General features: G+C 33.8%; 1 protein-coding gene across 1 annotated transcript in view; it reads left to right on the top strand.

The window, feature by feature from the left end:
- LOC124371912 overlaps positions 1–18,160 on the top strand; it is a 46,413-nt gene that overhangs the window by 9,178 nt on the left and 19,075 nt on the right. The window contains exons 3-6 of the mRNA XM_046830281.1: positions 4,502–4,619; positions 8,367–8,494; positions 11,071–11,244; positions 16,967–17,091. Coding sequence (XP_046686237.1) covers positions 4,502–4,619; positions 8,367–8,494; positions 11,071–11,244; positions 16,967–17,091 — 545 coding nt within the window. The remainder of the gene's footprint in view (positions 1–4,501; positions 4,620–8,366; positions 8,495–11,070; positions 11,245–16,966; positions 17,092–18,160) is intronic.

The raw sequence follows: 18,160 nt of genomic DNA, 5'->3' as shown, positions 1-18,160 counted from the left end.
GATTTCTCATATAGTTATATTTATTTATTAACACGTTCGCTGCGGCCAATGATGTACCCGATATGCGGCAAAATTCAAACTTGTGATTTTCGTAGAATTGGCGTTATTTTGGTTTGATGCGCTATAAAATAATGATATTCGATTATATTACGTTCGTAATCATCGGGACTGTCCGGACAGTGGTCCGCAGTTTTGGCATGGCATCATTTATGTTAACATATGATGGGCTATATAACATTTAACTATAACTTACCAAATGTGTTGTGTGATGTCCAAAAGTAGCAAGAATACTTCAATCAACGTTGATATGCATCAGGTTCCGTTGCTGGACAACGCTACTGTCCGGACAGTAGTCCCGCACATAGCATAAAACGCCCACAGAGCCCGCGGTGCAGATCGCCGCCGCGTGCTGTCCGCACAGTAAAACAAATAAAAGTATCGTTTGAATGAATTTCCAGGACGAACTGACGTATCAGAAAGTAAGTATACTTCATCTAGAACAAGCTTGAAAAGTTTCCGACAATTCCCGCAAGATCGCAGCACGTGACAAGCGAAAAGAAAAAGCAAAGCATTGTGCGTTTCGGCACTGTCCAGACAGTGCCTCGCAGTTTTGGCGAGGGGCACGGGACTGTCCGGATAGTGGTCCGCAGCGAACATGTTAAAAAGTTGTTATATAACAAAACAATCACTTTAAAAATTTGCTTACGTGTTAGTTTTGCTACCAAAATTAATAATCTGTTAAATAAAATATACTTAGTTCAGGACATGTAACCTTATTGTTGTGAATTTCAACACTGGTATAGACTTACACTTGAACAAAAACCTTTTAAGCACTTTCAGATACTAGAAGGTTTAACACAAATTAAAACGCCTGGATACAATCACCACTCTTGAACACACGTCATGTTGTCAAGAGTATAACAATGAAATGCTAATTGTCCACAATATACAATCCCCTTGATACGTTTTAAATAATTTTTCCTTTTAGTGTATTAACCCTAGAGTAGACGGGCTGGGTCTGTGAGACCCAGGCGGTTTTGTTTTGTTCAGAGCTTCAAGGTCAATGTGACTCACGGTGGCAAGACTCTGTGTAGCTTTCCAAAACACTCCACATAGTGTTCTGCCGTCATTGTTTTTGTTTCCCATGTCTCAGTCTTTGCGTAGTAAGTGATTGATTACGTTTTGGGTCTGGTAGGCCCAGCCCGTCCGTTGGCGTCACGTTTTTACAGATATTTAGAATTATTCTTGTTTTATTTCATCGCCTATTTTAAATCGGAAAAGTGTTTATATACGATTGTTTTTTATTGTAATGAAGTTTTAGACCATTTAAATAAATATGGCTCATAGAAATATTGACAGAAGCAGTGAAATTGACAGACTGTCGTTACGAGACAGTGAGAGTGAATCTGATGACGCTGATCCAAACTTTGAAATATACAGTGACCATGATACAGAAAGTAAATTCGATTTGGATGAAGTTTGTGAAGCAGGACAACATGAAGAGGAAAGTGACAGGAAGGGACGGTCACTCTTACAATCTTACATGTCACTTCGGGCACAACAAGGCAACTTACCTAGGGAAATTCGAGCCTTAGCTGAAAAATTTTCGGGAACTCCTAATCCTGCAAAAGAAAACCCTGAACCAGGAAAATGAGGCAGGTGCTCTTTGTGCAAAGACAGCAAAACCAAGTATTTTTGTAAGCAGTGTAAAGCGTGGCTGTGCTTGTCTCACGCGGAACTGCTGTGCCGGGATTGCACTGAGTAGATCTAAGATAAGGACACAACCGACACCTACAGCTTGTATTTATGATTGTGAAAGTAATTTAGTATTATTTCCCCCTTCTTAAGTTAGTTATAGTGATAAAATGATAGGTTTTATTGTGTAAATATCTATTTGTAGAGTAAGAACAGTACTTGTCTTCATTTTGCTGTTCTGTATACGGAAATGTTCATTTGCAAAAGTAGATATTTTACGCCTATATAATAAGAAATCGGTTTTATTTCAGAAAGATTTTACATTTTTATTTTATTATTTAGGTCTTTCTTATTTCAAAAATATGTATAGTTTAATTTTTATATACACATTGTGGTAAGGATAACGTGTTATTGAAAAGATTTAATATTTTAAGTAAATTTGTAAGATCTAATTAGCTTTTTTTTATAAAAGCTCTTCATTTAATTACGACATTAAAACTAGCCAGTACTAATACAGTCATGTCTGTATTTTAATGTAAAAATAAATTTGTATTAAAAAACTGGTTAAAACATTTTTTTTTCATTGTTTTTATTTGGGCCTGTCATACCCAGCCTGCCCTGATACGTAACTATTTTTGCCCGTCTACTCTAGGGTTAAACAAGTTTGGAAAGTAAATTTCCAAACATGTTACTATTTCACAATGGGGTATTTAGTCAGACAAAAAATGTATAACACGAAAATATTGACTCCATTGTTTTAACCCTTTAAGCGTCATGAAAAATTTGACCTGATCTTAGATAACGTTACAATTTTTTTACATTTCCAATGTGTAAAGTTAAATTTATTTTCGTTTCTGTATGTCAAAATAGAGTTATTTAATGGTGAATAAAATTTTTTAGCCCTTTTTGATTTCCTAGGCTAATTTTTAACTTTTGAGAATATCGTAGTATAGCAGTGTAGTTGTCACTAATATTTTTATCATTAATTCAGTAAGTAGGGGAATGAAACACAGTTTTATAGATAAACATATACTATATTACAAACCAATAAAATTAGAAAAATACAAAAGTAGACAAAGAGTGTTTATTTGGTAGCGGGCTGTCACAACTGACATTCCGCGCGTATCCCGCAAGCCACTGTTATCGCGTGGACTTTGAACCTTCTTATCGCTCGGCAACCTGTAGGACAGCCTTGCGGGGCTTGAATTGTGTTTCTTGCTTTCTGATAACATCCTTATGACCGTAGTAAAATATTAAAAAGTTAGGGGTTGACCTAGTAATTGCTCAGAATTACCAAATATTCAAATTCTGAATCGTCTGGATTCGCCATTCACACGAATAATGGCTAAAAAACACTAAATAAATACTGGAATCTGCTGTGTATAATATGAATAATTTACTTTAAAAAGAATAGGACTCAACAGAAAGTTAGCGATAACCGAAATACATATGCGTGTACCGGACGCTTCTCACTAACTGACTAGATGCCTTGACGGGAGCTCCCGTCAATGACTTTGTGAAAGGCGCGGGGCCACGCCCGCTAGACAGTGTTTGGCCAATTAGAAGCAACTGCCACTCCCATTGTAACAGAATTCCAGGCAGGGCAACCCGTCTGTATGTCGCATGACTACTAGAACCATCTAGCAGCAAAATATTCAACTAACATAGCAGTAAGAAAATAAAGAATGCAAAAACGCGGATCCACGGCAATAACGTTTTGAGCTTGTAGTGGCCCTCCGCGGATCCGCGTCAATAACGCTGGAAAGGTTAAGTTAATAAATTTATCCCTTTTCCAAAAAGCACCATTTCTAACAGCTAATCATCCATGATTCAAATATTTTTGTTTTATATTTTGATAACCTCATCTAAAGTTATGATTTATATGACTCATGTTTTTTCCCCAAGACTTACTTCATAGGAAATATGAGATATTATTATTCCATAGTATGTCTTTTTTCCAAAGTTTTATGTACAATATGAAGTAAAGCTGTCATTGTTATTCATATTGTCATAGACTTTTAATATATGTTATGTTTTATAAATGAATTATTTTTAAGAAAGATTACTTATAACTTATCAAAGTATGCGTTCTCATACGTTTATTGTCTTTGGGTTTTAAATTAATGATTATAGTTTGATTTGGTATATTTAGTTTGAAAATTCATCTGTAATATGGTTCAAACCATATAATTAGGTGGGACATCAACCTTTTCCAGATCCTACATATATGTTTATATTTTGGAAAGCTGAATTATATGGATCCAACATATCATAAGGACTTTCCTTTTCTTGAAAATGACTACTGATCATGAATGTACAATGGAGTCTGTTTATTGTCATCTATTGACAAAGGGTGCAGACCAAGGACACAATGGGATTTGCCCGTGAAGCGAGCAGATATGACTGCTTATTTTAGTTTGTTATTAACAATAGATAATTAGAAAGGATAGTAGGATTTCGGACATTGGCCATCATCATATATTACAAAAGTGTAACACTACATTTATATGTTACCTTTTGCTCTTGGCTCTTGTGCAGTAACATTGCTTGGGTTCATTTTATCCAGTCTGGATTCCATGCAGTTCGTCTAACAGGTATCATTTATTAGATGTCTTTGAGAGGCAGTCCCTGTCATACTATTTAGTTTACTGATTATTACCCTTCTCTTGAAGTCAACTTAAAGCAGCATAAATATTATTTTAAATCCTTGTTATTTAATTCCGAATCTCTTATAAAGATACGTATGCCAACTTTATTGCAGTTCTTGTATTAAACATGCCAAAAAATAAAAATAAACAATTTTCAGATGGAGCTGTTCAATGATGATGTCGATGGAAGAATATTTAGCAATAACGACATTGTTTTATTGAAGGGAAAGGCCATAGATTGTCCTGTACACTGCACTAAAAATTTACAGTTCCCAGGTTTGTACTGTTATTCAATAGTTTATTATCGCATATATGTATAGAAGATCTCTTTAAAAAGTGATCATAAATTGAAGGAGGATATTGATTTTCAGTTCTTAGGCTTAGACGGCCTGGCCTGATAATCTAAATTTATATTGGCATTAGTATAGTAATCCAAGTTATAGCCTTTGTTAATTCTGTCATCTAAGTAAGTTCACACTGTTTTAAACATTGCTAACATAATTAATCTTGAGAAATTTTAGCTTTACTGTGTAGAGTTATCTCATGTCTACATGAAAATTTTAATTAGACGCTTAAAAATCAAATGATCCAATTCCATTTACTCATATTTCTCTCTGAAATCTTTTATTATGACCGCATATTCATTTAAACTACTTTTTAAATATTGATGGTCTTCCATGTATTCTTGAATTATCTGAACCACCAGGAAACCTGAGCTTTGATAGGGTCTCACCTTTATAACCCTATTTAACCAAGTGAATTAGATGGTTTTGCCCTGAGCAAAATTTTTTATCACATTTGTGCTTCAGAAAACGTTTTAATTTTGAGGTTTTTGCCATAAAAGCAGCTTCTGTGTTATGCAAGACCTTTACTGCATCTGAGCTCAGATGTGATTGCCACCTAATGCGTTGATTTTATTAAAGTAATGTGCATCCCCACCACAAATTACACTATCAAGAACGAGTGTGTTGCTGGTAACGAACTCTGTGTGGCGGCCAGGCTCATAGCCTCATGGATAAACACTGCATTTTAATACAATTATATTGAATACTTATTGCATAAATTAATATTACTTAATGATTACTAAAACCAGACTAAAAAAATTCATACTGGATGACTTGTACATATATTACAGATGAGTGAGCAAACACATCGTCAACTTTGTTTGAGTGAATAGGAACATAATTCATTACTGCTGTACGTTTATTGTACAGTTTTTGAAGAGTAGGATGATACGTAAATCTATCTCGTCAGTATAGATATACAGTAGAGTCCCGATAGTTCGAGTCTCGATAGTCCGAGGTTCCGTTAAATCCGAGCCAACACATGTAAAAAAATAAAATGTGATATTGACATATTTGTACAACACACTCGAGCGCGTGTCTGTAAACTGAGTGCTAGGCTACTTGGAGAAGCCGGCAGCCTGACTCATCAATGCTACTTCATTTGCAACGCCCCACCCCCACCCTATTGACAAGGCCACGGAACATCGCGCCCCGTATTGTCTAAAAATAAATCAGTTCGTTGCTCATCACGTTCGTCTGCGATACGGTTGTTCTAGATTACGATCGCAGTGCGCTTACCCGTCTGTTATTTACAACGTACAGTAGTTCTGGTCTAAATATTAAGTTTTAGTAAAAAAGTATTTTCTGAAGTGTTTATGTGTTCATTGTACAGTGAACTATGAGTTCAAAAAGTAAAAGAAAGTTTGTACCGATAAAAACAAAACTAGAAGCTCGTAAAAGACTTGATAAAGGTGAAACGTTAAAAAAGTAGCTGCCGAGTACGGAGTTGGTGAAGTGACAGTATGTTGGTGACTGGCGAAGGAATCGCGATAAAATTGAAAAGTTTGCATCAGAAAAGTGTACTAATGAGCGGAAATCTATGAAGAAAGCAGAGTATGAAAAAACTAGCGAGGCCCTATTTTTATGGTTTTGTCAACAAAGAAACAAAGGTTGTCCTATTTCCGGACCTATTTTACAGGAAAAGGCATTGTACTTTCGCAATGAAATCAATGAAGGTGAGGAAGATTTTACGGCAAGTGTAGGATGGCTTGACCGTTGGAAAAAACGTTATGGCGTGAGGCAGTTAGAAATTTGTGGGGAGAAACTCTCGGCGGATTCCGAGGCAGTTGTTCAGTTCTGTAAAAAGTTAAAAAATCTTATTAAAAGTGAAAATTTGACACCTGATCAGATTTACAACTGTGATGAAACTGGTTTGAATTTTAAAACTTTGCCATCAAAAACTCTAGCTTCACGGGAGGAAAAAGCTGCTCCGGGTCACAAAAAAGCAAAGAGAGACTGACTGTGCTAGCCGCTTCAAACGCATCGGGAAGCCATAAATTAAAACTAACTGTCATTGGCAAGTCTGCTAAGCCTCGTGCGTTTAAAAACATGTCTATTTCAACGCTTCCAGCAACTTATACAAACCAAAAAAATGCATGGATGGACAAACAAATTTTTAAAAACTGGTGTTTTAGTGAATTTGTTCCTGAAACCAAAAAGTTTTTGAAGAAAAGCAACCTACCCTCTAAAGCCATCTTAACACTTAATAACGCAGGATCACATCCAGATGAAGGGGAACTGCAATGCGATGGCATACGCACGATGTTTTTGCCACCGAACGTGACGAGCCTCATTCAGCCTATGGACCAAGGCGTTTGTTGCAATCAATGTTTCAAACAATTGAAGGAGAGGCAACCATAAAAGATTTCCTGAAAAGAGTCACAATCAAGGATGTAATTTATTAGATCGCTGAAGCTTGGAGCGAAATTAAACCAGAAACAATCCAGAAATTATGGAAGAAAATCGGAGTGTGTAAAATTGAAAATGATGATGAAGATGACGATCTACCGTTAATAAATTTAATAAACAGACTTCCTGGTTGCAATGGGACAAATGAAACTGATATTGGAGAGTGGATGAGTAGGGACGAACAGTTAGAGACAACAGACGACACCATAGTTGAGATGGTCACAGACATGACAGCTGACGGGAGTGACGAAGAAGAAAGTGTGCAGGAGACAGACCCGGCAATGACTCACAGCGACGGCTACGCGGCACTGGATGCGGCCCTGCGCTACGTAGAGCAGCAAGCAGAGGCGACAGCGGCAGACACGTTATTGCTTCGGCGGTGGAGAGACATGGCTGCCCGCAAACGCTGCAGTGTGGTGAAACAAAAAACTCTAGAGAGTTTTTTTAAGTAAACATTGCATCTTTGGACCTCTGTAAGTAATTTATTGATGCTGGTATTTGTAATAAAAGCATATTTCTTTTGTTTGCCTTCAGTTCTAATTATAACCCAATTTTTCTCAAAGTGTTCCGTATAATTCGAGTTATTCACAATTCGAGGTACATTCGGTCCCATTCACCTCGGATTACCGGGACTCTACTGTATATATTATATATATCTATTTATAATAATTGTTCTAATATTAAGTCTGCAAGTATCCCATTTAGACTAGACAACAGGAACCCAAATGTATCCATAGAGAAAGGAAGTCCCTCTGGCAGAGCAGGAGGGATACTGATCTTATTAAGTAAAATTGGATGCCAAGTCTTTTACTATAAAACCTAAAGTCTTTGGCAAATTTAAAGTCCTTATTGAGTGCATTCATTATCATATTTACAACACAACTGGATTAAAATATAACACCTGTTACAGGAGATGGGTTGTCCATACAATCCTTTGGTATTTTCATTTATGTGTAAGTAATAAATACTATTCTTTACAGTTCCCAAATTCAATTGAGCAGATATGAGAAAAGAGTTTTCTACTCAATTCTGTTCCTACTGTTTAATTAATTAATTCATTGTAGTTGAATTCTTACTATAAAGAACATTTTAAAAGTATCTTTGTTTGTTAAGGAAATGTCTTTATAGAATTGTACATGTAAACAATTAGAATTGTAAAAAAGTTTTACAATTTAACATATTATCATATAATTATCTTGATGAAATAAAGATTCGTTATTCATTTTTAATTGTGCTTTATGAGTCTAAATTAATTGAAATGCACATATAGAAGCAGAACAGAAGAAGGCTTCAACCTTGATGACGTGGTACAAGGAGAAGTTCTTGGTTTCACAGGAGAATGAGGTCACTTTGCTTGCTGACATCACTGAAGAGGGAAAATATCAAGTCTATTGTCAGGTAAACTATTAAACTGAAACTAAATAAGTTTAATCAATTCTGTAGTAAACAGATGCCAGACTTTGGGTCCGCACATGAGGCTTCGTGTCGCCCCATGGTTGACAATATCCTGGCTCGAAGATTTACTCCGATAGTCTGGTGCTTACCATTTTAGTTTTGATATAGAGGTAGTAGAGGTGAAGTATCACCAAACTTTTACCCTCAAGTCAGATCGTTCAAAATTTAATGCATACAAAAGGACACTCACAGAGAGAGAAATCTGATTTCAAAATTAGCGAAAGGAACAGACTCCGCTAAACATTTAGCCGGATAGTTTAGTGGCTAATTTAAATATGAATACGTATTAAGGGGACAATCTTTCATTTTGTAATCAATGGATTTATTATAACATTTCCTTGTACATCTGTACACAAGTAGTCATTTAGCTCTGCAAAAGATGAATTTGGTGTATCAATTTATAGTCTGATTACCTAAAAAAAAGAAAGGCTTTCCAAATACCAAAATCTGATCATTATAACACAGCTTTTCTGCATTTAACCAAGGACTTAAAAAAAAGAGGGCTGAAACACTTAACCCATTCAAGACGTTGGACGGGCAGTTTCCGTCCTTCACTTTGCGCGGCCCAATGACTAAAGACGGGCAGCGCCCGTCCGCTAGACACGACATCGACGTAGTTGAATATATTGCCGATAGATCGCAGAGGCATTCACATTTGCTGCATATTTTGTTCTCAATATTCTAGTCTATGTTTTTCTTCTTCTTCGTTGCTGAAAAACATCTGATATTGCCTCAAATCGTCTTGGCAAAACAGCTTTCTTTTGTTTGTACACAGTCAAGATGGCGTCTCGCGACCGGAATGATGTGTTTGTAAATTCGGATGATTTTGCGGCTTATGTTGCTAATGTTTTAGATGAAAGTGGTGATGAGGAAAGTGACAGTGAACAAGATGACATAATACATGAAAATAATGAAATGTCTGATGGTACAAACGATGACAGCAGTGATAAAGAAAGTGACGAAAACCCACCGGCTAGGCCTTGTGATTTTGCGTGGAGTGTTGGACCAAATACTGTTAGTAAAATGCGTTTTACCGGCAATCATGGAATAAATCCTATCATTTCGAGGCAGTTAGGAGAAAACTGCAGAATGTGCAGCTACCTCCCAGAACAACTGCTGGTAGGCCTCCCGCCTGTGGGGAATCCCCACTGCGCCTTCAAGGAAAGTTTTGGGGGCATTTTATTGAGAAGATACCTCCAACCACCAAAGCCAGGCCCTCAAGAAAATGTAAAGTTTGTGCCTCACAGGGGAAAAGAAGTGAAACAGTGTACCAGTGTAAAAAGTGTCATGTTCCACTTCATCTGGAAACATGTTTTGAGGTGTTTCACACTCAAACCAACTTCTACAGAAGTAAAATAATAATTTGTAAATAGTGTAAATAAATGTATATTTTAAAAAACTAACATTTTGTGTTCATATAATAACAAGGAATAACTAAGGTAAATTTATAATATTCATAGCATGTTATACAGTAAGTGTTATGCAAAGTGCACCTGTTCTTACATGAAAGCATGGAAAATATCCAGTCCTGTGGTCCAAAAATTATAGTAATTTATTCAGTCACTAATGGGTTAATACACTCGCCAATAGGGTGTGTCAGATGTGGAGTGTCATTCTTTCCAAAAAATGTTTGTTTTTCAGTATGTATGTGTGTATAGAAAATATTGTTATTTTAAAACTTGTAAGCAACTGCACTGAAATTTGGTAAACATATTGTATAATTAAGTTAATTCTGTAAAGTAAAAATATTTGATCAAAATCGCAACAGTTTTCAGTAAAAGTTTATTAATGCAACTCATGTAGGGACATGACAGAAAGCATAACCAGATCCTGGTGTAACAAGGCAGGCTTCCTTGGTAACATGGGGTAGGAAAGTTTTGATTCTGATATTGGAAGAATAGAATAGTATTTTTATACATAGATTACAATATAAATTTGGCAAATTTTTTCAGTTAAAAAAATTTGGTATATTTAAAATTAGTTGAAGACGTTGAACTTATCTGTTTAAACTCAAGATGAACAAACCCTTTCCTTTATAATGAATTATTTGTTTTTATTAAAAACAAAACAAAGTTTTAAAATTATTACAAAACAAAGTTTTATTCAGATTTAATAATAAAATGTGTGCAATGAGATACTCAGGTAATTTATTTTGAACTTATATGCTGCAAATAATTATGCATTTCCAGCTAAACTAGGACTAACCTTCAATATGCAGCAGAGAAGTTACTTTGGTGGGGAAATGGATTCAAATTACATGCATACTACAACATCATTAAAACACATCGAATTTGAATATTGTCAATACCAAAAAATTTATATTTGTCTATCAAGAACAGTTTCAGCGATAGTTTTTGTTGTTTGTTTTCATCATATTGTAATGTATTACAGAGGATAGTCATATTTCACAGGTAGACACAGTGGTTTCGGTTAGCTTGAACCACAGTATACCGGAACATATTAAAAGGCAGGTTGGGTCCCTTCCAATAGTATAATAGTAATAATGTAATATTTTACAGGTAGTCTCAAAACCAGTTGTGGACAGTAAAAAAGTGATATTACGGGTGACTGATGGCTCAGTGTTGACTGGGTTAAATTGCTGCCCATCCTCTTCAGGGGCTGTCTCTCCTCCAAGCCACACAGTCACTGAAATCCATGTCTTTAGGCAAAATGATGCCTATGCTTTGCTGAAGGTTTGTTGGGTGTAATACATAACATGAGTTATAAGATTATAACAATATTTTGTGTCACCTTAGTTAGCAGTAAGATCATCTGCAGACTTAAAAGCATAATAACATATATTCATTTAAATCTAGTAGAAAGTAAAAACAACACTTTTCCTAATGTATTTTTGTTTTTTGGACGAAGCCTTTCTAAACCAAAGGTTTCATTCAAAGTCAAAGTAAAAAAATCTTAATTCGTTTTAGTTACAATGATATAACATTTGAATAGTGTCAGTTTAAACTAGCTAAAAACTAATATAAAATAAGCGTATAATAAAACTAAAATAAAACTACCTGATTTGAAAATCAAAATATTCATCTAATGAATATAAAGCCTTGTCCATCAAGTCAAGTATGCTTTAAGCTTTCTTTTAAATATTTTATGTTCTGTTTCTTGTTTGATAGCAAGTGGAATTGATTTTAAAAATTTGGATCTAATGTATGTTGGTTTTTTTGTGAAAAAAATTTAGCCTATGGTGAGATATTAAAATATCATTTTTATTATGTATATGACAAATGAATGCTGTTGGTCATACCAGTATTTCAGTTTTTAATTTTAGAACACATAATTGTATCCATTTTATATTGACCATAGGCAGTTAAAATGTTCGATTCCTTAAAATATTCTTTCACAGAATCATTTATTTTTAGTCCTAACATAATTCTCAGAGATTTTTTCTGTATCCGGAGAATTTCATCAAGATTTGATTTTTTAGTAGCACCATACAAACAGAGGCCATATGCAATATAAGAGTGTATATAAGAGAAATGATTGTCCTCATTGTATCAGTGTTACAGATGAAAAACATCTTTGTCAAAGCATAAATTTAATTTTGTAATCAACATTGTACGTGTTGATCCCAATTGAGATTTTCATCAATAGTCAGACCTACGAATTTGGTACTCTGATTTTTTATTACTAGTTAGTTATTTACTATAATTATTGGCTCAATTATTTCCTTTTTTTGTTGGGTTTTAAAAGATATATAATTTGTTTTATTTGTATTTAATTTTAAATTGTTTTCATTTAAAAAAGAATTAATGTTATTCAATTCCAAATATGAAAGCCTCTGTATCTCATCTACTGAATTAGATGATAGTTTGAGGTTTACATCATCTAATCCAACATCGTCTTCTGCGTATAACCAAAGGTTTTCCTGGGGAATGTGTTTCAAACTAAGATATATATCTTTCAAGTAACACAAGAATAGCAATGGTCCTAAAATTGATCCTTGCGGAACTCCAAAAACTATTATTTTAAGTTGGAGGATACTCTCGAGATTTTATTTTGTAAGGATATCGAAGGAATTTCTACATATTGAAATCTATTAGTAAGATAAGATTGAAACCATTTTAAATTTATTTGAATTTATTCCTAAACAATTTAATTTCTTAATTAAAATTGAGTGGTCTATGCTATCGAAAGCCTTTGAAAGGTCCATAAAAATACCTAGCGCATGTTCCCCTTTATCAACAGAATCTATTATTGACTCTAAATATTCTACTGCTGCACTTATTGTCGATTTACAAGTACGGAATCCATGCTGGCTATCGTCTAATAGATTATGTTCCTCTAAAAGTGCCATTAGCTGAGAGTGAACGATTCTTTCATAAATTTTAATGTTGAGGGAAGTAGAGATACAGGACGATAATTTGACATTTATTTTTTGTCGTCCTTTTTATGTATCAGACAAATTTTGGCTATTTTTAATTGATCAGGGAAGATGCCACATATAAATGACGAATTTACTAAATGTGTCAGTATTTCACACAAATGTTCTTTAGCAGATTTCAAAAGTATAACTGGTAATTCATCAATTCCACTTGAATAATTATTTTTCAGTAAGCTTAATACATTATTGACATCCCTAGCAGTCACAGGTTTAAATCTAAAAGTTGGTTTTCTTAAATTATCATTTGAAAATTTGTTAAAATGTCTTATCAAGGCAGACATGCTGGAGACTATGTTGGCTATATAAATCAACCATATTAATTTACAAAATAATCATTAATTAAAATTGTTCCCAATGTCTGTAGGGTCTGTTAATGTTGTATTCCCTACTTTAATTTTAAAGTTATCATAATGTTTTTGATAGTTTTAGTTTCCTACTTCAGAGTTAATTATACCCCATACTGTTTTTTACAATATTTTTCCGACTTGTGAACCTTATCATTATAATATGTTTTTTTGTTTGTTTCATTAATATTTTTCCTATAATCCATCAGTTTTCTTTTCAATTTTGTGTATGTGTCTTAATCTTTAGATTGTCTAAATTGTTTACTTAATTGAACCAGGTTGGTTTTTTCTTCTTTTAACGTACATGTTATCCATTTATTAATTGAATTTCTCTGTTTAATTGTTTTCATGGGTAATGATTGATTGAAACAGAATTTGAGTAAGTCATCAAATTTATCATATTTTTCCTCAACTGAACAAAAATATACATCATACCACGATTCTTTTGATAACAAATACGAAAAAGTCCATAGATTTTCTTGCGAGTAACAACGTTTCTGAACAGTTGTAAAAGTGCTATTACTTACGGTATGTTCTGGGCATCCGAATTCCAGAATTTGTCCATCATGATCTGAGAGACATGTTACACATCCTTCTACAGAAATTAGAGTTGGTAAACGCTTTTTGGCAAAGAAATTATCAATAGCAGTTTCTGAAACGTTTGTTACTCTAGTTGGAAACTTGACTAAATATTCCATATTATGACTAACCAACATGTTTTTCAGCGTTGTATGCTCTATAGAATGAACTAAAATATTTATATTTGTATCTCCAGCACAAAAAACAGAGTAATCTTTATATAATTTGATTAAATAATTTCGAAGTTGACTTAATTTATCCAAAAATATGTTTACACAAGATGCTGGAGATCTATATAAACCTACCATAATAAAGTTATAATTCCTTATATTATTTGTCAGGTGACTTAAGTGTTGGTTTTATTAACTACTAGTTTTAAATTGATTTGAAATTGCTACAAGAATCTTCAATTGACATACATTTCAATATTGCATGATAATTCATTTCTACATAGACAAGAACGAGTTCTATGACGATTCATTTCCAAGCATGGAATTTGGTCGAGCGTAACTGACACCTATCTCTTAGTAAGGGTGACACCATTTTTTTCAACCAGGGAGTGTAAAAATTGTTTTTTTGTATGATGACTGTCTGTCTACCTGACCACAGGAGATCTTGAGAATGAGATGAGCTGTATACTTGAAATTTTGTGTGCAACCTTAGTGAAGCCTGTTACACGGCTTGTGGCGTGGTGAAGTCATAATTCTTTTGACGTCTCTCAGATGTCTATGTGTGTAGACATTTCACATATGATGTTAACAAATCTAAAAGAAAACAGCTTTATTAGGGGTTTTTATTGTTAATTTATTGAACAATTTATGAAACTCCAAATGTTATCAAAATAGTTTGGGGGCCAAAGTTCAATTCCCAAAATCTTTTACACTTCAAAATTATTTAAATTTTGGAAATTAAAAAATGTTTATAACTAAAAAAATTAAATCAACCATAAAGTTTACATTACTCTAAATTAAAGGTAGAAAATAACAAAATTTGGTTAATTTAAACGTTAGCTCTATCTCAAACGGTTTTTGTTCTGTAAGCAAAAAAAACTATTTCAATACTTAAATTTTGACAATGTCATCCATCCCATATTAAAATGTAAATATATCACTTGAACATATCCATTTCTTGAATGTATTGAACATTCCTAAATAAAATTAAATATAACTCCCCAAATTCAACATTTAGCAATAATAATAAAGGAATAATTATTATAACCAAAACATTTGTCATTAGATATGATGTAAAATATTTGTTTCATCAAATAAATACAATTTAAAAAGGAGGAAAGAGTTCATCTTATACGAAGACTGGTTGCCTAGATTTTAATATTAGCTGATATGTGATTTCAACACTCCTTAAATTTATTAGATTTAAAATCGGCTAAGGAACTGGTTTTAAAATGAGAAATTCTCTTTAGGTTAAAGCAATCCCTTAAATAATTTTGGTTCAACTATATTGAAAATTCAAAACAACCAATATTTCAATCTTTATTATTGTGTGAGGTCTTTTGATAGCAAGGCTATATTCAACAGAAACTTGACAAAAGTAAATACTTTTGTGTTATTATTTATATTTAAATGTAAGAAGATGTTTTTAATTAATTCAACTATAAACTTTCTCTTTTATCAGACTTTAGTGGAAGTGACAGTCACAATGAATCATATTAGTTATATAAATATTTGTAAATGAATATCAGAGTTTTAACATTTTGAAGTATTTATTATATAAAACTCCATTCGTCACACGGCACACATTAAGTTGAAGGCCCATTTCTTCCCAAGCTTTTATCAATGTGTCTGGCGTAATTGTTGCAACAGCTGCTTCTAGCAGAGGCACTACACACAATCCTTTATGAATTCCCAAATGTAGAAATGACATGGCAAAACAGTTCTGTCATTAGGCCCCCTTGCGACCAATTCATCGGTCGGGTATAGCGGCATTCAACCAATCGCGTACTGCCAGTCAGCCAGTGCACCATAGACTTCTCACCTAAATATGGCATAAAAAACATTCAATTTAGGGAAATCTTACTGCAATTGTATCATCTCGTGAGGGATTTTTGATCCCCAGGTTTGTACATTGTGTGAGTGTTCACATCTCCACTGAGGTGAAATTTTGATTCATCACTAAAAACAACATAATCCAGAAAGTCTTCATTGTCATGCAACATTGTTTGCAAAATTAGGAAGTAAACCGTAGTCTGCAGGCTTTTTAGAGCCTATAACAACTGAAAACGAAAAGGACGTAGTTGTAAGCGTTGAAAGCGGTAAAGCTTTCCAAACAGTCATCACTAGGATTGCTAATTAACAACTAGTCTTCCAAGCTGATTTCTGTGAGCTACATGTGGAAGTCTCTCACTCGCTTAACACTCTCTTTACTAACTGTTGGCCGTCGCGTACTCTTCCCTTTGAAAAGGCAACCGCTATCTTCAAACTGATTATACCATCTATGGATGTTATTATCATTTGGAGGATCACAGCTGAACTTTATACAGAACACAAGTTGCACAGTTACTACAGATTCGGTCATTGCAAACTGCAGAAACCAAGAAGCCTTCTGTTTACGAGTCGCTATATTTGCTACTAGCGCTTTCTCACGGATGCCAGACGAAACATTGCATCTGCATGCGCATGGGTAACAACAAACAAAAACTGTTTGAGTTGCACTTTGATTTGATGTATGAAATGTTAAGATATATTTAAAAAAAATTAAAATGTGTTAAAACCCTGATGTTCATTTATAAACACCCAGTTCCTACAAATATTATTTTGCAAGGAAATAAAACCAGTCAGGAGAGGTGCACTCAGGCACATCTCCTGTAATATTTTTGTATTACATTGTAAAAAATAAATATTTTTATTAAAACCTACAAGTAATAAAAAACCTAAGGCCTAACTGTTAAAATTTATGAAGAAAATTTGATTTTTATAAAGGAAGTAGGTTAATTAGTTGTGTGTCCTTTCCAATCCGACTTGGTAAGTTTTATTCGTAAGCATTACTACTTTTATTTTTGAGAATTTGTTTACTTTAACAAAACTATTTGAATATGTTAGTTCAAACTATTTAAATATGTATTTAAAATTAATTTTTCAGGCTGGAACGTTTGTCTTGTTACCAGAAGTAAAGGCAACCAGGTTTGATGCTCTGAGACTTTTGATTAACACTCCTACATTTAAGGTATTGGATGATCAAAATGAAAAAGTTGCTGAAATCAAAAGGTAAACATATTATTTATTTATAAAATTATTCCTGGCAAACCATATATATATATATATATATATATATATATATATATATATATAAACATATTGTATTACTAAATTGTAATAATCATAACGCGAAGTAACATGACAATACTATGAAACTTTTTGATTACATCTGTTGACGTCATTCATATTCTTATTATGCAATTACCAATTAGGGTTTATTTTTAGTGGTGTCTCTCTCCAGCAGGCCACACAAGAGTTAAAGATTGGCCTGACTGCACTTAAGAGATAGAAAAATGTAATATTGTTAGGAGATACAAATGATAATATAATAACAACCAATGACTAAAACAACTTTAGAATATGAGTCTTAGCAGACTTAGGCTTCAATGAAGGTATATGGGACTTGACGAGGAAAGAAATTAGATTAGGAAGTTTAGTCAAGTTGTGCATTACTCATATATGTATATATATAATTTTTTGGAGTGTTTACTGGATTAATACAAATTAAAGTATCTGATCACTACCCTATATTGGCTAGGATGGAACTGGCTGGAGGAAAAGAGAGGGATGGAAGAGCTGAGTATATTAGAAGGCTAGATAAAAAACAAGAAATTGACAAACTAAAAAAAGGAGTAATGGATATTGGGCAATTACCTAAATGTAAATTAAGGCTTTTGTACACTTATTAAAAATTTTTCAAATATTTATGAAATATTTGTGAGGCTATGTTCACCGACACCGCCACTGGGTCTCTTGTTATCAGATCTGTAACAGGAATAGCAGTTATATGTTTTGAAAGTAACACACTTACTCTAGGGTTTTCAATTTCGATCATATATGAGATTACCTACCTAAGTCGTTAGTCCTGTGATGTAACCTCTGTTGATCCAAGGTTCCTGGATTAGAGCGATGTCCAGGCCTGTTATGATAAATGTATGACACACATACTTACGCCTTTTTACCACTTTCCTGTAGTGGTTCATTCCTGTCCTTCTTGGAGTATTTGGGGGACAGATAATCTTTTCAGAGTGAGTCCCTTCTTCAGGAAGAGGGAGCAAGTTAGTGTATCTTTTTGCAC

Source organism: Homalodisca vitripennis, unplaced genomic scaffold (assembly GCF_021130785.1).
Source record: "Homalodisca vitripennis isolate AUS2020 unplaced genomic scaffold, UT_GWSS_2.1 ScUCBcl_2255;HRSCAF=6819, whole genome shotgun sequence".
Taxonomy (NCBI): Eukaryota; Metazoa; Arthropoda; class Insecta; order Hemiptera; family Cicadellidae; genus Homalodisca; species Homalodisca vitripennis.
This window is presented reverse-complemented; position numbering and strand designations above follow the sequence as displayed.